Genomic DNA, 25,283 nt, shown 5'->3' on the forward strand with positions numbered 1-25,283 from the left:
TGATGAAGGGTTTGACTGGGTGAGTAAGTGAAAGGTTATTCTGACCAGTTGGGGAGTTACTCTGACGAGAGAATTACGAAAGTTAAGTTTGTCATTGTAAGTGGGTAGTAACATTTCTTTCTCCAAAAGGCTATTGGAGCACAGAATATTTTTTTAAGTTAATTCATGGGACATGGGGGTCACTGGCTGGCCAGCATTTATTACCCACAATGATGTGGAGATGCTGGTGTTGGACTGGGGTAAACCCAGTAAGCAGTCTGACAACACCATGTTAAAGTCCAACTGATTTATTTGATAGTAAACTCACAAGCTTTCAGGGTTTGCCCCTTCGTCAGGTGAATGGAGAGTTCTGGCCTCAGACAGAGCTCAGACAGAGTTATATGCTCTGCCTGAGGCCAGAACTCTCCACAGTGAGTTTACTATCAAATAAATTGGTTGGACTTAAACCTGGTGTTGTCAGACCGCTTACTGTGTTGACCTACAACGCCATTAGAGAGGGAACTCCAGAATTTTGACCCAGCAAAAGTGAAGGAATGACAGTATATTTCCAAGTCAGGATGGCGAGTGGCTTGGAGGGGGAACTTGTAGGTGGTGGGGTTCCCATGTATCTGCTGCCCGCTTCCTTCTAGATAGAAGTGGTCGTGGGTTTGGAAGGTGCTGTCTAAGGATCTTTGGCAATCGCAGAGAATGGTTGGGGACACAACTGGGGACGACTATCTGAGAAATAGACACATGGGCAGTGTGGTTAACTCTGGATTGATTCTGGGCTTTGGGGACAGAGTGGGACAGTGGGACTGGTTTCTCCCTGATAGAGTGCTGGGCGGGCGGGGAGAGAGAGAGAGAGAGAGAAAACAGGTCAATGCCATTAGCCTGGGAATGATACAGAGGGCTCAGGGGGCAAAGGTAACACCATTAGTTTTGGATTGTCCTCACAAAGGACCAACAATAGGCTGCATGGACCTCCTTCATTGGTTCCTGGAAACTTTTTGATGATTGGAAGAGCATGTTTAGGGTTTGACAAAGGGGTTTGCATAAATAGGCTCCATAATGCCACTGGTGATGGCGCTGTGTAAGGCCCAGTGTGAGAAAGGACTGCGTGTGTATTGCTCCTACCCTCTTCTGGCCCAGCCTCCCACATGGTGCCCCAAACTGGTGGGCCAGAGACTCCAAGGTGCTTTCTGAAGGTAGCCTAGATCTTAGATTTATACATTTGATTTTGGCATTGGGGTGAGTGTAAGATATTTCACTCCAGGTATGATTCAAGTGATCCACTAGGGAGCTTTTATCAAACACAGTTTGTTTAAGAATATAGTTAACATGCAATAAAAAGATTAACTTTTCCCAACATCAAGAATCAAACACAATATAATATAAACTTAACAGCTCGCTATCTCTGATATTCCAAGTCAAACAACACCTCACAAACATACACCCCTTCCTCGACTTGGCATAAAGAGCGAGTATGCTCACATGATGCTGTGAATTAGCCCTTTGAATGTTGGGTCAAATCTATGAGGCTTCCTGGGAGCCTCCGTCCATCGGGATATTGAGAATAAAAATTGGCAGGTCATGCTGCAGCTGTACAGAGCCTTAGTTAGGCCTCATTTAGGATATTGTGTACAATTCTGGTTGCCACACTACCAGAAGGATGTGGAGGCTTTGGAGAGGGTACAGAAAAGGTTCACCAGGATGTTGCCTGGTCTGGAGGACATTCACTAACCGATTTGTTCTCACTGGAATGATGGACGTTGAGGGGGAGACCTGATAGAGGTTTACAAAATTATGAGTGACAGAGTGGATAGTCAGATGTTGTCTCCTAGGGTAGAAAAGTCAAATAGTCGGGGACATAAGTTTAAGGCGCATGGGGAAATGTTTAGAGGACGTGTGAGAGGCAAGTTTTTTTACACAGAGGGTGATGAATGTCTGGAATGCACTGCCCAGGGAAGCGGTGGGAGCAGGGATGATAGCAGCATTTAAGGAGTAGCTAAATGATTAGATGAATAGGGTGGGAATGGAAGGATACGGAGTCTGTAAGAGCATGTAGTTTTATTTGAGGCAGGCTTGGAGGGCCACAGGCCCTGTCCCTGTGCTGTACAGACAGAGAGAGACAGACAGACAGAGAGAGAGAGAGAGACTGCCTGCTGCCAGCAACTTCCAATAGCATCTGAGTAAAATGAAACTAAAAACTTGGACTTCCCTGTGGGAAATCCCTGACCTGTTGATCATGCTCCACACAGCAATTCCAAGAAGGTCATAAAACCCCAGGACACTGCATTAGGCCAGGTTAAAAAAAAATGTCCATCATTACTTCAGTCGCAATTAGTGGACACCAGTTACAGACAACACGGCACCGATAAAATACTAGGAGCTGCTTGACAAACCTACAAAGAAATTTGCTTGAAATACATTTCTTAAAGGCACAGTCCATCACACTGGTTCTACCCACTTCCCGGACAGCATCTCCCCACCCCCTCATGCAGCACCCCACAGACACTGGTGTATCATAGTGGCATTTCCGCCATTCCCACTAATCTGATGCCTGTTCTGGGTCAGCTCTGATCCAGCGACCACGTGGATTGACCACTCACATCTGGACCTGTGCTCAGTTGCATGGGGGGGGAACTGACCCCCTCCATCTGATGCTATTTAAAGGGACAGGCACCCAGTTTGCAGGTGGCATAAAAAGAAAGAAATGCTGGATATTTCAGAGGGTCTGGCAGCAACTGCGAAGAGAGAGGAACACAGTCAACATTTCGAGTCCGTGTGGCCCTTCTACAGAACTGAAAAGGGATAGAAAAACAAAGGATTGTATATTTGGCTGGAGGGGGAGGGAGGCAGGATGGGAGGTCAGGGATTGGTCGGAGCTAAGGAGAGATTGATAAAGATGTCGTAGGCATCCAGATCACCTGGAGGAAACCCACGCAGACACGGGGAGAACGTGCAGAGTCCACACAGACAGTGACCCGAGCCAGGAATCGAACCCGGGTCCCTGGCGCCGCGAGGCAGCAACACTAACCACTGCGCCACCGTGCCACCCATATCCTGACCCCCAATCGATGAACTCAATGTGCACGCTGTCCTAGTGGGATCCTGCTCTGCCAGTCTCCTCTTCTCACTGACCCTGGGAGGCTCACCCCCCACCCCCACCCCCCCCCCGTCCACTAAATTCACAATTCCCACCTTTGAATCACGTGTCCATCTAACGTCCAGTGCTCACTCCGTCTATTCCAGTTCCAACTCTCTTCCCGCCCCAAGTGTCACGCTCAGGCAGGCTCATATCTGTTTCCATAGCTAGTCATTCCCGGAACAGGTCATTAGTCTGTCACCAGGCAGCTTATAGTGTGAGGGGGGCGGGTGGGTCACTCCATTTCCCGCGTCGCTGACCAGGAGTCTCTCCCTCTCTTATCGCCAGTGATTGGCGTGTCTGGAAGGATTGACAGATTGACATTCTCAGTCTGTTTGACTTGATTTGGTTTTATTATTGCCACTTGTTCGGGGATATAGTGAAAAGTATTGTTTCTTACACGCTACATACACATCCTGTTCATAGAGTACGTAGGGGAGAAGGCAATGAGAGAGTGCAGAATGTAGTGTTGCAGTCAAAGCCAGGGTGTAGAGAAAGATCAGCTTAGTGCAAGGCAGGTCCATTCAAAAGTCTGATGGCAGCAGCAGGGAAGAAGCTGTCCTTGAGTCAGTTTGGCCGCGTAATGAACACATCTTCCTCCGCCATCCTGGGAACGGGAGCTGAACCAGAGCTTCTGGCTCGGAGGCAGGGACGGTGACCCCACAAGACCTCCACATTCTATCTCTTACTGCGCCTAAATTCCATCGCCCACCACCATGACCTCCCCCTCACCCGCCAGCCCTCTACGCAGACTCTCACTCTACTGAATCTGGCCCCCCTTGCATCTCTCTCTCACTCCCTGAGCCCTCTAACTGATCCTATAGAGACTGAAATCCCCCCTTCCCAAACTCTTCCGCCTCCTCATTGGCACTGAGGGACACTTTCCAAGTCCCCTCTTGAGGACCCAGACCTCAAGCAGAACCTTTCCCCCTGCTTCCTGGTGAGTCTGAACCCAACCACGAGGGGCCTGACAAACGGTGGAACAGGGAGGTTTCCGAATGGCATGAACCTCGGAACCGCAGAGGAACAGAGGACCCTAACGGATAGGGTCAAGAACAAAAACCGGAAACCTCGACAGGAAGGACAGCTTTTAACTGGAGGAAGCTGGAATATCAGTGGGCGACCGCGGTGTAAACTATCCGGTTAGGTCCCATCCTGAGAGCAGCTTTCTGGGCTCTATACCTTGGACAGGTACAGCCAGGTTAACCAGGCTGGTACCGAGGCTATGGAGGAGAGATGATGCCCGTATCCCTCAGATATAGAACATTAAGGGTGGATTTGACTGAGCTGCTTGAAACGTGGTTCAGTTGCGCTAAACTTGAATATTGCTGAAAGACCACTGAAGTTTTTCATCCCTCACTCATCAGGACAAACTTCAGAAATATTGGGGTGCTTAATATGATGAAGGGATTTATTTATTGTCCTATTTATTATTTTTTCTTAGGTCACAAGTAGACTTACATTAACACTACAGTAACTTCACCGCAGTGTTAAGGTAAGCCTTACTTGTGACTAATAAATAAACACTAAATTACTGTGAAAATCCCCCAGTCACCACACTCCAGCGCCTGTTCGGGTACACTGAGGGAGAATTTAGCACGGCCAATGCACCCTAACCAGTATGCCTTTAAGAATGTGGGAGGAAACCAGAGCACCTGGAGGAAACCCACGCAGACATGGGGAGAACGTGCAGACTCTGCACAGACGGTGACCCAAGCCGGGAAACGAACCTGGGTTCCTGGTGCTATGAGGCAGCAGTGCTAACCCGCCGTGCCACCTGAGTCAGATCAGACATAATCTAATTAATTAAGCTAAGCTAGCTCAAGGGGTGGGAATCCTAACTCTGATCTTGTATTCCTCATGTATCCCTGCTTGGGTCAATTACAGCCTTTGAGGACGTTTACTTGTTAAAGGTGCTATATAAATGCGGTGGTTTAGTCCCTGTAAACCCTGGCACCATGCCACACTCCTGCTCTTGTGCCTCCCGCTGAACCCATTTCATCCGGAAAATACTTGCTGCCCACTTTGGGAACATGATGTGGAGGTGCTGGTGTTGGAGTGGGGTAAACACAGCCAGAAATCTCCCAACACCAGGTTAAAGTCCAACAGGTTTATTTGGTAGCAAAAACCACTAGCTTTCAGAGCACTGTCCCTTCATCAGGTAAGTGGGAGTTCGATCACAAACAAGGCATATAAAGACACAAACTCAATTTACAGAATAATGGTTGGAATGCGAGTCTTTACAGGTAATCAAGTCTTAACAGGTACAGACAACGTGAGTGGAGAGAAACTTTACAAAAACTTTACCAGGCACTTAATCATACTAAAATAAAGTTCCCAGGAGCTGTAGGTGCTCCAGCTGCTGTGGTGTCAATCGACTGTGGAAGGCCTCGTTTAGCTGGAGGACATCACAATCTCCCCCTCCCAGGGGTAACTGGGCCTGACCTAGCCACGGAATGGGGCAGACAGTTGGGTCTAACACCCCCCATGATGCCCCATTGGTTGGACATCCTAGTGGCCACTTTAGCCAGGCCAGGAACAGACACACAAGATTGGGGGGGGGTGGAATTGGTCTGCCTGCCCCCACTCTCTCCACTCACATTGTCTGTACCTTTAAGACTTGATTACCTGTAAAGACTCGCATTCCAGCCATTATTCTGTAAACTGAGTTTGTGTCTTTAAACGCCCTGTTTGTGAACAGAGCTCCCACTCACCTGACGAAGGGGCAGCGCTCCGAAAGCTTGTGGCTTTTGCTACCAAATAAACCTGTTGGACTCTAACCTGGTGTAGTGGGACTTCTGGCTGTGTTTACCCCAGTCCAACACCAGCATCTCCACATAGTGTCAGGAATGCCAGCTGCCCCATCTGCTGGTTGGACCCCAGTCCTGCAGCTAAACATGTGGAAAAGTTCAGGTTGAAACCCTGATGGTTATTCAGATTACTGTATCGCTGGCATTGCCAAACAGACTCCCCGCCAGCTGTACAATTCCACCTTTGAAACTCCCTTGCAATGCCACCTGGTCAGTACCAGCTTGTTCACACAGTTGTACATGATGCACAGGACAATAACCAGCCGCCGATCCACATTGCGCAGAAGCTGCCTCTCCGTCTGTGTCACCCCCTCATTCCTGGCAGAGATCTGATGGTGTGTGACAGACAGGAGGGTGTTGAAGCTGAGTATCGTCCCAGTGTTGCTACCTGTGGGCGGCACGGTAGCACAGTGGGTTAGCACTGCTGCTTCACAGCTCCAGGGGCCTGGGTTCGATTCCCGGCTCGGGTCACTGTCTGTGTGGAGTTTGCACATTCTCCCCGTGTCTGCGTGGGTTTCCTCCGGGTGCTGCGGGTTCCTCCCACAGTCCAAAGATGTGCAGGTTAGGCTGATTGACCATGCTAAGAAATTGCCCCTTAGTGTCCAGGGATGTGTAGGTTAGAGGGATTAGTGGGTATAATATGTAGGGATATGGGGGTGGGGCCTGGGTGGGATTGTGTTCGGTGCAGACTCGATGGGCCAAAGGGCCTCTTTCTGCACTGTAGGGTTTCTATGATTCTATGATCACCTCCTGCTGTTGTAGAAATTTGTGGTTCCCCTGTGTTAATTGCTTCAGATGCTTGATGCTCAAATGGGAAACTAGACACTATAATTTATGCTTAAATATTGGATCTACTTACAGAACTCAACATTTGTCTGCCTCCCAATCCAATGCCCAGTGTCCCGGAAGTCTCCCTGCTGAATAAACAATAATCAGAGAATCATAGAATCCCTACAGAGCAGGAGAAACCATTCAGCCCATCGAATCTACACTGGCTCTCTGATGGAACATCTTACCCAGGCCCTCTCCCCCTCCTTAATGCCCTCCAATCCCACACATTTACCATGGCCAATCCCATCTAATCTACAGACTTTGGGCCACTAAGAGGCAATTTAGCAGGACCAATCCCCTTACCTGCACAAACTTGGAATACTGTGTGCAGTTCTGGTCACCCTATTACAGAAAGGATATTATTAAACTAGAAAGAGTGCAGAAAAGGTTTACTACCGGGACTTGATGGATTGAGTTATAAGGAGAGGCTGGATAGACTGGGACTTTTTTCCTCTGGAGCGTAGGAGGCTGAGGAGTGATCTTGTAGAGGTCTGTAAAATAATGAGGGGCACAGATCAGCTAGATAGTCAATATCTTTTCTCAAAGGTAGGGGAGTCTCAAAGTGGAGGGCATAAGTTTAAGGTGAGAGGGAAGAGATACAAAAGTGTCCAGAGGGGCAATTGTTTCACACAGAGGGTGGTGAGTGTCTGGAACAAGCTGCCAGAGGTAGTAGTAGAGGCGGGTACAACTTTATCTTTTAAAAAGCGTTTAGATAATTACATGGGTACAACGGGTATAGAGGGATTATGGGTCAAATGTGGGAAATTGGGGCTAGCTTAGGGTTTAAAAAAAAAGGCAGCCTAGACAAGTTGGGCTGAAGGGCCTGTTTCCATACTGAAAGCCTCTTCTTTGGCGTGTGGGAGGAAACTGGAGCATCTGGAGGAAACCCACGCAGGCACGGTGAGGATGTGCAGACTCCACAGTCACCCGAGGCTGGAATCAAACCCATGTTCCTGGCGCTGTGAGGCAGCAGTGCCAACCACTGTGCCACCGTGCCGCCCCAACCAAATCAACCAATAGACTAAAGGACAACCCCTTAAAGGGGCAACACAACAAAAAACAAAACTTTAAAAGAAAGAAATCAAAAACTTTACCAGATACTTTTCATACTAAAATAAGGTTCCCGGGGGCTGTAGGTGCTCCAGCTCCTGTGGTGTCAATCGGCTGTGGAAGGCCTCGTTTAGCTGGAGGACATCATAAGCTCCCCCTCCCCCCAGGGGTAACTGGGCCTGACCTAGCTGAGGAATGGGGCAGACGGTTGGGTCTAACAACCCCCATGATGCCCTATTGGTTGGATGTCTTCGTGGCCACTTTAGCCAGTAAGAGGTCTCACACCAGGTTAAAATCCAACAGGTTTATTTGGTAGTAAACACCACGAGCTTTCGGAACACTGTTCCTTCATCAGGTGAGTGGGGAGTTCTCATCACAAACAGGGTTTATAAAGACACACACAGTTTACAGAATACTGATTAGGATGTGAATCTTTACAGCTAATCAAGTCTTAAAGGTGCAGACAATGTGAGTGGAGATAGCATTAAGCACAGGTTAGAGATGTGTATTGTCTCCAGACAGGACTGTTAGTGAGATGTTGCAAGTTCAGACAAGTCATGGGGGTTACAGATAGTGTGATCCCAGTTGAGGCCGTCCTCACGTGTGCAGAACTTGGCTATCAGTCTCTGCTCAGCGACTCTGCGCTGTCGTATGTCATGAAGGTCACTTTGGAGAACGTTTACCCGAAGATCAGAGACCGAATGCCCAAGACCAATACACATCTCTTTAACCTGTGCTTAACGCTATCTCCACTCACATTGTCTGCACCTTTAAGAATTGATTAGCTGTAAAGACTCGCATCCTAATCAGTGTTCTGTAAACTGAATGTGTGTCTTTATAAACCCTGTTTGTGATCAGAACTCCCCACTCACCTGATGAAGGAGAAGCGCTCCGAAAGCTAGTGGTGTTTACTACCAAATAAACCTGTTGGACTTTAACCTGGTGTTGTGAGACCTCTTACCGTGTTTACCCCAGTCCAACACCAGCAACTCCACATCACTTTAGGCAGGCCAGCAGCAGACACACAAGGTGGAGGGGTGGAGGGGGGGAGAGGGGGTTGATCTGCCTGCTCCCACCAGCTCCCCCACCCCTCTCTGACCCTCCCCCGTCTCCTCTTTGATTTGGATGCTGGGGTTAGTCGGTAACACCACCATAATTGGAGGTGACACTAAAATAGGTGGGATAGTAAAAATGCGAAAACGAAATAATAAATTTGCAAATGGATACGGATTGGTCAAAGTGAATGGGACAAAATGTAGCAGATGGAGCTTAACGGGGATAAGCGTGAGGTTATCCAGTTTGCAAAGGCAAATTATTATATAAATAAACAGAAACTTGGTAGTGCCTCGGTGCAGAGGGATCTGGGTGTTCTAGTGCACGAGTCTCAAAAAATTAGTGTGCAGATACAGTGGGTAATAAGGAAGGCATGGAATCAAATAGTGAAGTGTTACTGCTAATATACAAAGCATTAGTCAGACCACACTTACAGTATCATGCACAGTTTCGGTCTCCTTGCTTGAGGAAAGATGTAGTGGCATTGGAGGCAGTTCGGAGGAGGTTCACTAGATTGATTCCAGAGATGAGGGGTTTGTCTTACGAAGAGGGATTGAGCAGGTTTGGCCGATAGTCCCTGGAGTTTAGAAGAATGAGGGGGAAATCAAATTCAATTGTATAAGATGACACAGGAGACATGGAGAGGGTGTTTCTGCTTGTGGGGCAATCTAGAACAAGAGGTCACAGTTTTAGGAGAAGGGGGTGGCAGATTTAAAACAGAGGTGAGGTCAAATTGCTTCTAAGAACATAAGAAATAGGAGCAGGAGTAGGCCATCTATCCCCTTCGAGCCTGCCCCGCCATTCAATAAGATCATGGCTGATCTGAAGTGGATCAGTTCCACTTTCCCGCCCTCTCCCCATAACCCTTAATTCCCTTTCTCTTTCTCTCAGAGGGTGGTGAGTCTGTGGAATTCACTGCCTCAGTGTGTGGTGGATGTCGGGTCTTTAGGTAAATTTAAGGAAGAGGTAGACAGATTTTTTAATGGGTTTGAAGGGTTAGGGTGAATGGGCAGGAAGGTGGAGTTGAGGCTGAGATGAGATCAGCCCTGACCGTATTAAATGGCGGGGTAGGCTCGAGGGGCTGAATGGCCTACTCCTGGTCCTAGTCCTTATGATTCTTATGGTCCAGCAGAAGGTAAACCTTCATCTAAATGCTAATTAATAATTGGTATTTGGATTCCGCCGAGATCTCTGTAGCTTCATTCATGCCCACGACCTTCCGAGATCTCCATCTATCTCCTCCAACCCTATAACCTTCTGAGATATCTGTATCCTCCTCCAGCCCTACAACCCTCCGTAATCTCTGTAGCCTCTTCCAGTCCTACAACCCTCCGAGATCTCTACCCCTGTAGCTTCATCCAGCCCTCCGATCCTCCAAGATCTCTATCTTTATAGTCTCCTCCAGCCCTACAAACTTCTGAGATATCTGTAGCCTCCTCCAGTCCTACACCCCTCCATAGTCTCTGTAGCCTCTTCCAGTCCTACAACCCTTCATGATCTCTATCTTTATAGCCTCCTCCAACCCTATAACCTCCTGAGATATCTGTATCCTCCTCCAGCTCTGTCTGAGATCTCTATCTCTGTTTCCTCCTCCAGCCTCACAACCCTCCGAGAGCTCTCTGTTTCTCCAATTCCATCCTCTGACATCTCTGTTTTTTTACCCCAGTCCAACACTGGCATCTCTACATCATTTCTGCGTCCCACCGCCTGAACTGCCCCAACCCCTCTCTCCCTTAAAACCAACCTGTCCGGCCAAGTTATCGGTCACCCATTCCAATACCTCCCTAGTTAGTTCAGTTTTGACATTTGCTTGACAAACAGCACCTCGGGGTCATTGTAGGCTAGACTGATTCCTAGGCTGATTTACTAGGCTGATTCCGGAGTTGAGGGGGTTGAACTATGAGGAGAGGCTGAATAAACTAGGCTTGTACTCGTTAGAGTTTAGAAGAATGAGGGGAGATCTTATTGAGACGTATAAGATGATGAATGGGATGGATAGGATAGAGGTGGAGAGACTCTTCCCGCTCAGAAAGGACAGTAGGACTAGGGGGCACAGCCTCAAGATAAAGGGGGGGCGGTTTAGAACGGAGTTGAGGAGGAACTTCTTCACTCAAAGGGTGGTGAATCTCTGGAATTCTCTGCCTGTTGAAGTGGTGGAGGCTGCCTCGCTGAATGTATTTAAGACGCGGGTTGATGGGTTTTTGATAAGAGAGGGGATTAAGGGTTATGGGGAGAGGGCGGGAAAGTGGAACTGAGCCACAACAGATCAGCCATGATCTTATTGAATGGTGGGGCAGGCTCGAGGGGCTAGATGGCCTACTCCTGCTCCTATTTCTTATGGTCTTATGTTAGGCGCTACGTAAATGCCAAGTTGTTGTTTGACCCAGTAGATCAGAAGAACATGTCCCCTCCCCCCCCGCCACCAAGTTCAGATCCGTAATTCCTTCTTGGTTTAACCTCTGTGCTTTCTCCTTCCCCCCCACCCCCTCCCCCTCAGAGCCCTACATCCAGTCACGGTTCTACCGCTCTCCGGAGATTCTCCTGGGCCTCCCCTTCTGTGAGAAGGTGGACATGTGGTCTCTGGGCTGCGTGATGGCCGAACTGCACCTGGGCTGGCCCCTCTACCCCGGCAACAGCGAGTACGACCAGGTCAGGTACATCGTGGAAACACAGGGGCTGCCAAAGGACCACCTTCTCAACGCGGCCACCAAGGCCGGCCACTTCTTCAGACGCAACCCCCGGCAGCACTCGCCTCAGCAGTGGCAGCTCAAGTGCGCGGCCGATTACCAGGCCGAGACCATGATCCAGCCACTGGAGAGGAGGAAGTACGTCCTGAAGTCCTTGGACCAGCTGGAGACCATTAACATTGCCAAGACTGTCTTCCCCGACGACGAGGTCATCGCTGAGTTCCACGATCGGAGAAACATGGTGGAGCTGATCAAAAGGATGCTCACCTTGGACTCTCACGAGCGAATCACGCCCAGCGCCGCCCTGAAGCATCCCTTCGTCACCATCCAGCAACTGAAGGCCACACACGAACACACCAAATATTACGAGCTGTCGGTCCAAGGCCTCAACGCGGCCCTGAACTGCGACAGGCGGGTGCTGGCCGACCGCCATTACTACAACATGGCCGACGAGGCCTACTACCCCACCTCGGACTACTACGAGTGCCGGCAGGCCCGCCACATCCCCAGCATCAGCTCGATGCAGAGGGCCATCGACAAGATGGACAGCCTGACCATCGAGGAGCCGGGGGCCCTGAACTTGTGGCCTGAGGGAGCAGGCAACGCGGGCTACCAGCCCTCGACCTCCAAGGCCGGCAGCTCCACGTGCCTGCCCCACTCATACCACCACGGGGCCTGCTGCAGGGCCAGCCACCCTGCCCACCGACACAGGAAAGAGCCAGTCATGGGTTACTACGCCAACCGGTGTGGGATGAAGCAGCGAAACGTTCCCCACCATTCCCAGTCGGATCCCAATTTCGGCAGTTTGATCTTACTCGGGCAGGAGCCTTCCACGGAGGTCATTAGCTGGGAGGAGGAAGAGACGGAGGCCATCTTCTCCACACCCTCGTCCTCGGCTCAGGAAACCAAGAGGCCGGAGGAGCTCTCGGCCGCTAAAGAACCTTCAGGTCCTGAGGTAAACCCCAGGTGAAAGTGCATGGCAACTGTGAGGTGTGGCCAAGGTGGCATCCAACTCTAGAAACGTTTAAACAAGAGCTTTGGGGCAGGTGAAGCCAGGGTGAGGGCTTTCAGGTGTCTTTTGTGGCTCCGGGTCAGTCAATGAGACAGGAGTGGGTATTGATCACACTGATTCTGCAATGTAGGCAACAGGCATTGGCCTTTATAGCGAGGGGGATTGAATATAAAAGCAGGGAGGTCTTGCTGCAACTGTACAGGGCACTGGTGAGGCCGCAGCTGGAGTACTGTGTGCAGTTTTGGGCGCCGCACTTGCGCAAGGATATTTTGGCCTTGGAGGGAGTGCAGAGGAGGTTCACTAGGCTGATACCGGAGTTGAGGGGGTTGAGCTATGAGGAGAGGCTGAATAAACTGGGTCTGTACTCGTTAGAGTTTAGAAGAATGAGGGGAGATCTCATTGAGACGTATAAGATGATGAATGGGATGGATAGGGTAGAGGTAGAGAGGCTCTTCCCGCTCAGAAAGGACAGTAGGACTAGGGGGCACAGCCTCAAGATAATGGGGCAGCAGTTTAGAACGGAGTTGAGGAGGAACTTCTTCACTCAAAGGGTGGTGAATCTCTGGAATTCTCTGCCCGTTGAAGTGGTGGAGGCTGCCTCGCTAAATATATTTAGACACGGGTAGATAGGTTTCTGATAGACAGGGGGATTAAGGGTTATGGGGAGAAAGCGGGAAAGTGGAACTGATCCACTTCAGATCAGCCATGATCTTATTGAATGGCGGGGCAGGCTCGAAGGGCTAGATGGCCTACTCCTGCTCCTATTTCTTATGTTCTTATGTACGATAGGACGTATACCATAGGTGCTAATGGATAACCTGGCACCAATACAGGACTGGTACTGGACTGGGTCGTGGAAATATAGAAACTAGGGTTAAGAGTGAAAGGAGAAAAGTTTACAGGAAATATTGGCGGGGAGGGAGTTCTTCTTCACACAGAGAGCGGTGGGAGTGTGGAGTGAGCTGCCGGATAAATGTGGGGTCACTTTTAAGAAAATCTTGGACGGGTTCATGGCTGAGAGGGGTGTGGAGGGATATGGTCCAGGTGCAGGTCAGTGGGACTAGGTGAAAAATGGGTCAGCACAGACAAGAAGGGCCAAAAGGCCTGTTTCTGAGCTGTAATTTTCTACGGTTCTAGAAGCAGGAGTAGGCCATTCAGCCCTTCGAGCCTGTTCTGCCACTCATTATGATCATGGCTGATCATCAAATTATCCTGATTCCCTCCTTCCCCCCCCCGATATCTCTTTAGCTCCAAGAGCTATATCTAATTTCTTCTTGAAATCACAATATTTTGGCCTCAGCTACTTTCTGTGAAATTCCACACATTCCCCACCCTCTGGGTGAAGAAATCTCTCCTCACCTCAGTTCTAAAAGGTTTACCCCCTTATCCTCAAACTATGACCCCTAGCTCTGGACTCCCCCCCCACTGTCGGGAACATTCTTTCTGTCTAACCCTGTGTGAATTTTATAAGTTTCTACGAGATCCCCTCTCACTCTTCTAAACTCCAGTGAACACAATCCTAACCGGATTGTCTCTCCTCATTTTAAGAGGTCTCACAACACCAGGTTAAAGTCCAGCAGGTTTATTTGGTAGTAAACACCATTAGCTCTCAGGTGACGAAGGGGCAGAGCTCCGAAAGCTGGTGGTTTTTGCTACCAGATAAACCTGTTGGACTTTAAGCTGGTGTTGTGAGGCTTCTTACTGTGTTTACCCCAGTCCAACGCCGGCATCTCCACATCATGTCTCCTCATCTGACAGACCTGCCATCCCAGGGTAATGAACACACTGGCACTAATACAGGGCGAGTATTGGACTGGGTAGTGGACAAAAAGAGTAACGGTAGCCCCCTCAGCTCACAAACCTATCAATCAGTTAAATTACATTCATTTGTATCTCAATCTCATTTCCAAGGACACAAGGGATTGAACACCATTCAGCCCATCGAGTCTCCTTCACCATCCAATGCTATCCAGGCTCACCTTGGGACTCAACTGCATTTTCCCATCCGCTATCCATTTCCTATAAATTTCCTGAGAGACACAATATCCCAGCCTTAAACCTCATCAAGCTAGGGAGAATCTACAATCCCGTGTGGCAGAGATTTCCAAAGATCCCCAGCCCATTGGGTGAAATAATATCTCCTTATCTCAGTGCTAAATGATCAGCCTGAGACTGTGGCCCCCACCACCCCGTGTTTTAGCCTCCCTGAACGATTTCTCTGCGTCCACACAGTCAAACCCTTTCAGAACGGTGTCAGTTTCAATGCGACCGCCTCTCATCCTTCTAACCCCATCCTCTATAACTACGGTGGTACAGTGAGTTAGCGCTGCTGCCTCACGGTGCCTGGGTCCTGCGTTCGATTCCAGGCTCGGGTCACCGTCTGCGTGGAGTCTGCACATTCTCCCTGTGTCTGCGTGGGTTTCCTCTGGTTTCTTCCCATATTCCAAAAAAAAGAACATAAGAAATAGAAGCAGGAGTCGGCCATCTAGCCCCTCGAGCCTGCCCCGCCATTCAATAAGATCATGGCTGATCTGAAGTGGATCAGTTCCACTTTCCCGCTTTCTCCCCATAACCCTTAATTCCCTTGTCTATCAGAAACCTATCTACCCGTGACTTAAATATATTCAGCGAGGCAGCCTCCACCACTTCAACGGGCAGAGAATTCCAGAGATTCACCACCCTTTGAGTGAAGAAGTTCCTCCTCAACTCTGTTCTAAACTGAACCCCCCCCCATCTTGAGGCTGTGCCCTCTAGTCCTGCTATCCTTTCTAAGCGGAAAGAATCTCTCTACCTCTACCCTATCCATCCCCTTCATTATCTTATATGTCTCTATAAGATCCCCCCTTATCCTTCTAAACTCCGAGTACAGACCCAGTCTATTCAGCCTCTCTTCATAGTCTAACCCCCTCATAGAACATAGAACATAGAACATTACAGCGCAGTACAGGCCCTTCAGCCCTCCCGGTATCAGCCTAGTGAACCTCCTCTGCACTCCCTCCTAGGCCAAAATATCCTTGCGCAAGTGCGGCGACCAAAACTGCACACAGTACTCCAGCTGCAGCCTCACCAGTGCCCTGTACAGTTGCAGCAAGACCTCCCTGCTTTTATATTCTATCCCCCTCGCTATAAAGGCCAACATTCCATTCGCCTGCCTGATCACCTGCTGCACCTGCAGACTGGGTTTTTGCGACTCATCCACAAGGCTCCCCAGGTCCCTCTGCACCGTAGCATGCTGCAGCTTTTCGCCTTTTAAATAGTAATCCCTCCTACTATTATTAGATGTGCAGTTTAGGTGGATTGGCCGTGTTAAATTGCCCCTTAGGGTGGACTAGCTAAGGGTAAATATGTGGGGTTATGGGGATAGGGCCTGGGTGGGATTGTGGTTGGTGCAGACACAATGTGCTGAATAGAACATAGAACATAGAACATTACAACGCAGAACAGGCCCTTCGGCCCACGATGTTGTGCCGACCAGTTAAAAAATAATGACCCTCTAACCTAAACCAATCCCTTTTCATCCATAAACCTATCCACGGATCTCTTAAACGCCCCCAAACTAGGCGCATTTACAACTGCAGCAGGCAGGGCATTCCAATCCCTCACCACCCTCTGGGTAAAGAACCTACCCCTGACATCCGTCCTATAACTACCCCCCCTTAATTTAAAGCCATGCCCCCTCGTGCTAGCTTTCTCCATCCGAGGATGGTCTCCTTCTGCACGGTAGGGATTCTATGATTCTCTACTCAGAGTTTCACCAAAACCCTGTATAATTTCAGCAAGATTTCTTTACACTTGTAAGCCAATCCCCTCGCAATAAAGTTAATTTGCCTTCCTCGCTGCTTGCTGCACCTGCGTACTAACTTGTTGTGTTCCTCGTATGAACACAACCAAATCTCTCTGAACATCGACGAGTTTCTCACCTTTTAAAAAGTACCCTGCTTTTTCTATTCTTCTAAACTGGTGACTAACTGCCTCTCTGTGCCCTCCACACAGCTTACCTTCTCACCGAGTTTGGTATCATCAGCAAACTTGGATAACATTGTCCTATGTTTCTTCCTCTTGGTCAGTGGTGTAGATTGTAAATAGCTGAGGCCCCAGCACTGATCCTTGTCATGCTCTACTAGTCACTCCCTGCCAGCTTGAAAAAGTCCCGGTTATGTCCACTCTCTACATTCTATGTATTAATGATACCTCTACCCATGCTAAAATATTGCCCCCAACTCCATGACCTCTTATCCTGACTGTTAACTTTTTTGTTTGGCAGCTCATCGAATGCCTTTTGGGAAATCTGGGTATACTACATCTACTGGTTCCCCTTTATCTACCCTACCTAGTTCCATCTTCAAGAAATCTAAATAGATGCGTCAAACAGAGTTTCCTCTGGAAACACTATGTTGACTCATTCTAATTAGACTATACTTATTCAAGAGTGCTGTTAAAACTTCCTTGATGATAGATTCTAGTATTTTCCCCAACAACAGATTGGCCTCCTCGCTCCCTCCTCTCTTAAAAAGTGGCGTAACATTTGGCAATTTCCAGTCTAATGGGACAATTCCCAAATCTAAGGATTTTTGGAAAATCATAGCCAGCACATTCCTTATCTCTGCAGTTATCTCGTTTAGAACCTTAGTGCCCTAGTTCTGCAATTAATTCAATGGCATTGGTAGTTAGCACTGCTGTCTCACAGCGCCAGGGACCCAGGTTCGATTCCGGGTGACTGACTGTTGGACTTTGCACATTCTCCCCGTGTCTGTGTGGGTTTCCTCCCACATCCAAAGATGTGCAGGTTAGGTGGATCAGCCAAGCTAAATTAACCCCTGGTGTCCAAAGATGAGTGGCACTGTGGTTAGCTCTGCTGCCTCACACCACCAGGGACTCGGGTTCCATTCCGGCCTTGGAATCAAACCACTCTCTGCCAGTTTGATTGCCCCAGTCCATATGAAGATTAATTATTATATTTCCTTCGTCATTAGCTCCAATAATTTCTTCATAGAATGGAATCATAGAACCCCTACAGTGCAGAAAGAGGCCATTCGGCCCATTGACCCTGCACCGACAACAATCCCACCCAGGCCCTATCCCCACATATATCTCCCTGACACTAAGGTGAAATTTAGCCTGGCTAATCAGTCTAATCTGCACATCTTTGGAGTGTGGGAGGAAACTGGAGCACCCGATGGAAACCTACGCAGACACGGGGAGAACGTGCAAACTCCACACAGACAGTGACCCGAGCCGGGAATCGAACCCAGGTCACTGTGAGGCAGCAGTGCTAACCCACTGTGCCACCATGCCACCTTTTATATAATGCCCTTATAACCATCTTTGAGTCATTATGGAGCCAACAAACCACTCCTGAGGCCAGATACTTACCCACTAACGTCCATATTTTACCATCAGGACCACCCCATTCTTCTGCCATTCTGTCTGTCTTTCTGTAATATTGAGTACCCTGAGCAGTTATTTCACATCATTGTATCCATATCTCTATAATGACCATTAAATCAAAATCATTTACCTGTACTGGTGTCACTATCAATCTACCCTATTGTAAGCCAGGGGAAGTGGTGACTCAGTGGTACTGACACAGGAATGGTAATCCTGAGACCTGTGGTGATGCTTTGGGGGCCTGGGTTCGAATCCCTCCCCCCAAGGCTGATGGTGAAATTTGCCTTCAATAAAAATCTTGCATTGAAATTCTAATGATGACCACAAATCGATCGTCATTAATCATAAAAACCCATCTGGTTCGCTAATGTCCTTTAGGGAGGGAAATCTAAATATTGAGGGGTACAACGGTAGCACAGGAACAATGGTGTTGACGTTGATGATCTCATTGAATGGCAGAGCAGACCCGCAGGGCCGAACGACCTTCTCCTATTTCATACACTAACCGTATTGTCCAAAGCACAATTTCTGGCGGTGCCTGCACTTTTCATTCATTCTTGTCCTGTTATTTATTCCGCCTGAACTATCTCCTCCCAAAACGTATTAGCTTGAAATCCTTGTGATGTCCCATTTATCCTTTGACCCTGCTTTAATCCTGGTCTGGTTCCAACCCAATACTGATGGAGCCCCTTGTAGTTTCTCCCCATCCCACTACTGGTTCCTGGGCCCAGTGACCTGGGGCCTCTCTTTAGGACAACTCTCCTTCAGGTCTGTGTCCAACTCCCCAACCTGCTTACCTGAATGCCAATGTGTATGTACCTTGGGAAGGTATCCAGAGATTATGATCTTGAGGTCTTGTCCTTTAGTTTAACTCCAGCTTCTTGGCACTCTCTGAAGTTGACTTCTTGCCTACTTTTTCCTTTTGCTCCTTGCCCCAGTACGGATCACAGTGATGGGATTCTGCCCTTCGTCCTCAAGCCAGACAGGCAACATATCATGTGGAACTCTCAACCCTTCTTGCAAAGGATGCACAGGACAGCACAGTGGTTAGCACTGCTGCCTCACAGCGCCAGGGATCTGAGTTTGATTCCGGCCTCGGGTTGCTGTCTAGGTAGAGTTTGCGCATTCTCCCCATGTCTCCGTGGGTTTCCTCCGGGTGCTCCAGTTTTCTCTCACACTCCAAAGATGTGCAGGTTAGGTGCGTTGGCCATGCTCTTTAGCATTGGAGGATTATACGAGCAAATACACGAGGATACAAGGATAGGGCCTGGGTGGGATTATTGTTGGTGCAGATTCAATGGGCTGAATGGCCTCTTTCTACACTGTAGGGATTCCATTATCACACAGAGCAAACCCACGCAGACACGAGGAGAATGTGCAGACTCCACACAGACAGCCACCCAAAGCTGTAATCAAACCTGGGTCCCTGGCACTGTGAGGCAGCAGCACTTAACCACTGTGCCACCTGATTACTCCGGTTTCCTTCCCCACTCCAAAGATGTGCAGGTTACATGGATTGGACAGGCTACATTGCCCCTTAGTGTTCCAAGATGTGTGAGCTAGGGGGATTAGTGGGGTGAAAACATGGGGTTACGGGGATAGGGTCTGTGTGGGATACTCTGCGGAAAGGTCAGTGCAGACTCGATGGGCTGAGTGGCCTCCTTCTGCACTGTAGGGATTCTACTCTATGATTCAAATCTGTTCCCCCTAGGTACTGAATCCCCGACAACAACCACATTACACCTTATCTATCCTTATTTTACCCGTCAACAGCCTCACATTCCAGAGTGCTAATATCTACATACCAGCTACCCTTACAACAGAACTTATCCATCCAATCAAAACCACCTAGGTGAAGCTGAAACAGAGGCAAAGGGATTTCATTGGCTTATTCTGCCTCATAACTTTCCTCCCACTCACTCTAGTGTCCCAGCTATCACCTATTTATCTGTACTCTACATCCTGGGGGATCAAAGGGGCAATTTAGCATGGCCGATCCACCTAACCTGCACATCTTTGGACACTAAGTCAGTAGTTTTAGCTGGGGGAAGGGTAATTATGAGGCTATTAGGAGAGAATTAGGAAGCATAGGTTGGACTAGGAGACTACAGGGTCTGGGAACGTCCGAAATGTGGAGTTTTTTCAAGGAGCATCTACTGCGAGTCCTTGATATGAATGTCCCTGTCAGGCAAGGGGGAAATGGTCGAGCTAGGGAACCGTGGTGCACCAAAAAAGTTGATTCGCTGGTTAAAAGGAAAAAGGAGGCTTATGACAGGATGAGACTTGAGGGCTCAGGTAATGCACTAGAAAGCTTTAGATTGGCTAGGAGGGAGTTAAAGAGTGAGTTAAGAAGGGCTAAAAGAGGACATGAGAAGACTTTGGCTGATAGGATTAAGGAGAATCCTAAGGCGTTCTATAGATATGTTAAGAACAGAAGATTGGTTAGGGCAAGATTAGAGCCAGTTAGAGACAGCAGTGGGAGGTTATGTGTGGAACCGGAAGAGATTGGAGAGGCATTGAACCAATATTTCTCTTTGGTATTCACGCAGGGGGACATAAATGTAGCTGTGGAGAACACTGGGTTACAGGGTTGTAAACTGGACAGTATTGCAGTTGATAGGGAGGATGTGCTAGATATTCTTGAGGGTTTGAAAATAGATAAGTCCCCTGGGCCGGACGGGATTTACCCTAGGATTCTCTGGGAGGCAAGAGAGGCAATTGCAGAGCCTCTGGCTCTGATCTTCAGGTCGTCGTTGGTCACAGGTATAGTGCCAGAGGATTGGAGGATAGCGAATGTTGTCCCATTGTTTAAGAAGGGGAACAGAGACTTCCCCGGGAATTATAGACCGGTGAGTCTTACTTCTGTTGTGGGCAAGGTTTTAGAAAAAATTATTAGGGATAGGATTTATAGTTATTTATAGAGTAATGAATTGATTAGAGATAGTCAGCATGGTTTTGTGGAGGGTAGGTCGTGCCTTATTAACCTTATCGAGTTTTTTGAGAAAGTGACCAAAGAGGTGGATGGGGGTAAGGCAGTTGACGTGGTATATATGGACTTTAGTAAGGCATTTGATAAGGTTCACCATGGAAGGCTTCTGCAGAAAATGCAGATGTATGGGATTGAGGGTGATTTAGGTAATTGGATCAGGAATTGGCTAGCAGATAGGAGACAGAGGGTGGTGGTTGATGGTAAGTATTCATCATGGAGTTCAGTTATGAGTGGTGTGCCTCAGGGATCTGTTTTGGGGCCACTGCTGTTTGTAATTTTTATAAATGATCTGGATGAGGGTATAGTTGGGTGGATCAGTAAATTTGCTGATGACACCAAAGTCGGAGGTGTGGTAGATAGTGAGGAAGGGTGTCATAGTTTACAGAGAGACTTGGACAAGTTGCAGAGCTGGGCCGAGAGGTGGCAGATGGAGTTTAATGCGGAAAAGTGTGAGGTAATTCACTTTGGCAGGAATCACAGATGTGTAGAGTATAGGGCTGACGGTAGGACTCTGAATAGTATGGATGAACAGAGGGATCTAGGTGTATGTGCACATAGATCCCTGAAAGTTGGGAATCAAGTAGATAAGGTTGTTAGGAAGGCATACGGTGTCTTGGCGTTTATTGGTAGGAGGATTGAATTTAGGAGCCGCAGCGTCATGTTGCAACTGTACAAAACTCTGGTGCGGCCGCACTTGGAGTATTGTGTGCAGTTCTGGTCCCCACATTATAGGAAGGATGTGGAGGCTTTGGAGAGGGTGCAGAGGAGGTTTACGAGGATGTTGCCTGGTATGGAGGGGAGGTCCTATGAGGAGAGACTGAGGGATTTGAGGTTGTTTTTGTTAGAAAGAAGGCGGCTAAGGGGGAACCTTATTGAAACATATAAGATGATTAGAGGTTTAGATAGGGTGGATAGTGATAGCCTTTTTCCTCGGATGGAGAAAGCTAGCACGAGGGGGCATAGCTTTAAATTAAGGGGTGGTAGTTATAGGACGGATGTCAGGGGTAGGTTCTTTACCCAGAGGGTGGTGAGGGATTGGAATGCCCTGCCTGCTGCAGTTGTAGATGCGCCTAGTTTGGGGGCGTTTAAGAGATCCGTGGATAGGTTTATGGATGGAAAGGGATTGGTTTAGGTTAGAAGGTCATTGCTTTTTAATTGGTCGGCGCAACATCGTGGGCCGAAGGGCCTGTTCTGCGCTGTAATGTTCTATGTTCTATGTTCTAAGGGGCAATTTAGCATGGCCAATCCACCTAACCTGCACATCTTTGGACACTAAGGGGCAATTTAGCATGGCCAATCCACCTAACCTGCACATCTTTGGACACTAAGGGGCAATTTAGCATGGCCAATCCACCTAACCTGCACATCTTTGGAGACTACTCTTTACTCAGAGAGTAGTAAGGGCATGGAATGCCCTGCCTGCAGCAGTTGCGGACTCGCCAACTTTAAGGGCGTTGAAATGGTCAGTAGATAGGCAAATGGATAACATTGGAATAGTTTAGGTTAGAGGATCATTAGATTGGTTCCACTGGTCGGTGCAACATCGAGGGCCGAAGGGCCTGTACTGTGCTGTAATGTTCTATGTTCTATGTTCTACTAAGGAGCTATTTTGTAGCTTGATCAATCCACCTAATCTAACCAATTGCTCAAAGAACATTAATGACCACGGTAATTAATGATCAGCAGTGTGGTTGACTCTCAACTGCCCTCTGAACAAGGGCAGCTAGGGAATGGGTAATAAATGCTGGCCCAGCCAGCGACACCCGTGTCCCATGAATGAATAAAAAAATGCCAGTCCAGTGAAAACTCCACTCTCTTTGCAGGGTACGCTTGTGACAGTAAACACCTAGAAAAGAAATTATCCATTGTTTCTGAAACTTTAAGAATTGTAATTGATATTAACAAGCCTTACCAATGTCATTAACAAGATGTTAACTGTGCTGATGGATAACAGGTACATGGGATCTGCACAGTTTTGGTAGTTGCTCCTTCCCTAGCTCCCCATTGCACTGCACACTATCGGTTACAACAACCCCATTCTGAAGCTGCGCCTCTCTAAGAGGTGTGACTGAAGTGTGGACTGACCTGCTCTTGCTCACCTCTGTGTTAGACAGTCTCCAACATGCATCCTAGCCCAATGAATCAGGCCCACGCGGGAGATTACCTGTGTAGATACTGTGCAGTTTTGGTTGCCACACTTACGCAAGGATATTTTGGCCTTGGAGGGAGAGCAGAGGAGGTTTACTAGGCTGATACCGGAGTTGAGGGGGTTGAACTATGAGGAGAGGCTGAATAAACTAGGCTTGTACTCGTTAGAGTTTAGAAGAATGAGGGGAGATCTCATTGAGACGTATAAGATGATGAATGGGATGGATAGGATAGAGGTGGAGAGGCTCTTCCCGCTCAGAAAGGACAGTAGGACTAGGGGGCACAGCCTCAAGATAAAGGGGAGGACGGTTTAGAACAGAGTTGAGGAGGAACTTCTTCACTCAAAGGGTGGTGAATCTCTGGAATTCTCTGCCCGTTGAAGTGGTGGAGGCTGCCTCGCTAAATATATTTAAGACGCGGGTAGATAGGTTTCTGATAGACAAGGGAATTAAGGGTTATGGGGAGAAAGCGGGAAAGTGGAACTGAGCCACGACAGATCAGCCGTGATCTTATTGAATGGCGGGGCAGGCTCGAAGGGCTAGATGGCCGACTCCTGCTCCTATTTCTTATGTTCTTACGTCCTTAGATGTTTCACTCAGGGCAGTCCCAAAGTCAGCTCACACCCACATGCTGCAGACACACAACCTGCTCTGCTTAGTCTAGATTATTAGCTTGCTGTAATGTTTTTGGAGACAATAGACGATTTCCTTTCTAAGTGCTTACTGCCCCAAGCTTACACTATGAAGGGAGTGGTGGTATCAGTGGACTAGTTTTTTTTTATTCATTCATGGGACACGGGCGTCGCTGGCTGGGCCAGCATTTATTGCCCATCCCTAGTTGTCCTTATACAGAGGAGCAACTAAGAGTCAACCACATTGCTGTGTCTCTGGAGTCACACGTAGACCAGACCAGGTAAGGACGGCAGATTTCCTTCCCGAAAGTGAACCAGGTGGGTTTTTCTGACAATCGACAATGGATTCATGGTCATCAGTAGATTCTTAATTCCAGATATTTTTATTGAATTCGAATTCCACCATCTGCCTGAGTCCTCAGAACATTAGCTGAGTTCATAGATTAAAAGCCTAGCGACGTCACCACGAGACCACAGCCACTGCTGTTTGTCATGTTTATAAATGACCTGGATGAGGGCGTAGAAGGGTGGGTTAGTAAATTTGCGCATGACACTAAAGTTGGTGGAGTTGTGGACAGTGCGGAAGGATGTTGCAGGTTACAGAGGGACATAGATAAGCTGCAGAGCTGGGCTGAGAGGTGGCAAATGGAGTTTAATGCGGAAAAGTGTGAAGTGATTCATTTTGGAAGGAGTAACAGGAGTACAGAGTACTGGGCTAATGGAAGGACTCTTGGTAGTGTGGATGAGCAGAGAGATCTCGGTGTCCATGTGCATAGATACCTGAAAGTTGGCACCCAGGTTGATAGGGTTGTTAAGAAGGCGTACGGTGTGTTAGCTTCTATTGGTAGAGGGATTGAGTTTCGGAGCCGTGAGGTCATGTTGCAACTGTACAAAACTCTGGTGCGGCCGCACTTGGAGTATTGCGTACAGTTCTGGTCGCCGCATTATAGGAAGGATGTGGAAGCATTGGAAAGGGTTCAGAGGAGGTTTACCAGGATGTTGCCTAGTATGGTGGGAAGGTCTTATGAGAGATTTGAGGCTGTTTTCATTAGAGAGAAGAAGGTTAAGAGGTGACTAAATGTAAGGATATAAGATCATCAGAGGATTAGATAGAGTGGACAGTGAGAGACTTTTTCCTCGGATGGAGATGGCTAACACGAGGGGACATAGCTTTAAATTGAGGGGTGATAATTATAGGATGGATGTCAGAGGTAAGTTCTTTACTCAGAGAGTAGTAAGGGCGTGGAATGCCCTGCCTGCAACATTAAGGGCATTTAAATGGTCATTGGATAAACATATGAATGATATTGGAATAATGTGGGTTAGATGGGCTTTAGATTGGTTTCACAGGTCAGCGCAATATCGAGGGCCGAAGGGCCTGTACTGCGCTGTAACGTTCTATGTTCTATATTCCCCATTGGGTCTGGGGACCTGGGTTCAAATCCCACCACAGCAGATGGTGAAATCTGAATTCAGTAAAAATCTGGAATTAAAAGTCTAGTGGTGACCATGAAACCATTATCTATTGTTGGAAAAACTCAACGAATATCGTTTAGGACG

The 25,283-nt window shown here is 48.2% G+C and overlaps 1 protein-coding gene across 1 annotated transcript in view; it reads left to right on the forward strand.

Annotated features, from left to right (window-relative positions):
• LOC145337182 (homeodomain-interacting protein kinase 4-like) overlaps positions 1 to 25,283 on the forward strand; it is a 30,485-nt gene that overhangs the window by 1,829 nt on the left and 3,373 nt on the right. Inside the window, exon 2 of the mRNA XM_080181982.1 lies at positions 11,366 to 12,510. Coding sequence (XP_080038108.1) covers positions 11,366 to 12,510 — 1,145 coding nt within the window. The remainder of the gene's footprint in view (positions 1 to 11,365; positions 12,511 to 25,283) is intronic.

The sequence above is a fragment of the Carcharhinus amblyrhynchos genome, unplaced genomic scaffold (genome assembly GCF_965287045.1).
Source record: "Carcharhinus amblyrhynchos unplaced genomic scaffold, sCarAmb.v2.hapA scaffold_44, whole genome shotgun sequence".
In the NCBI taxonomy this organism is placed as follows: Eukaryota; Metazoa; Chordata; class Chondrichthyes; order Carcharhiniformes; family Carcharhinidae; genus Carcharhinus; species Carcharhinus amblyrhynchos.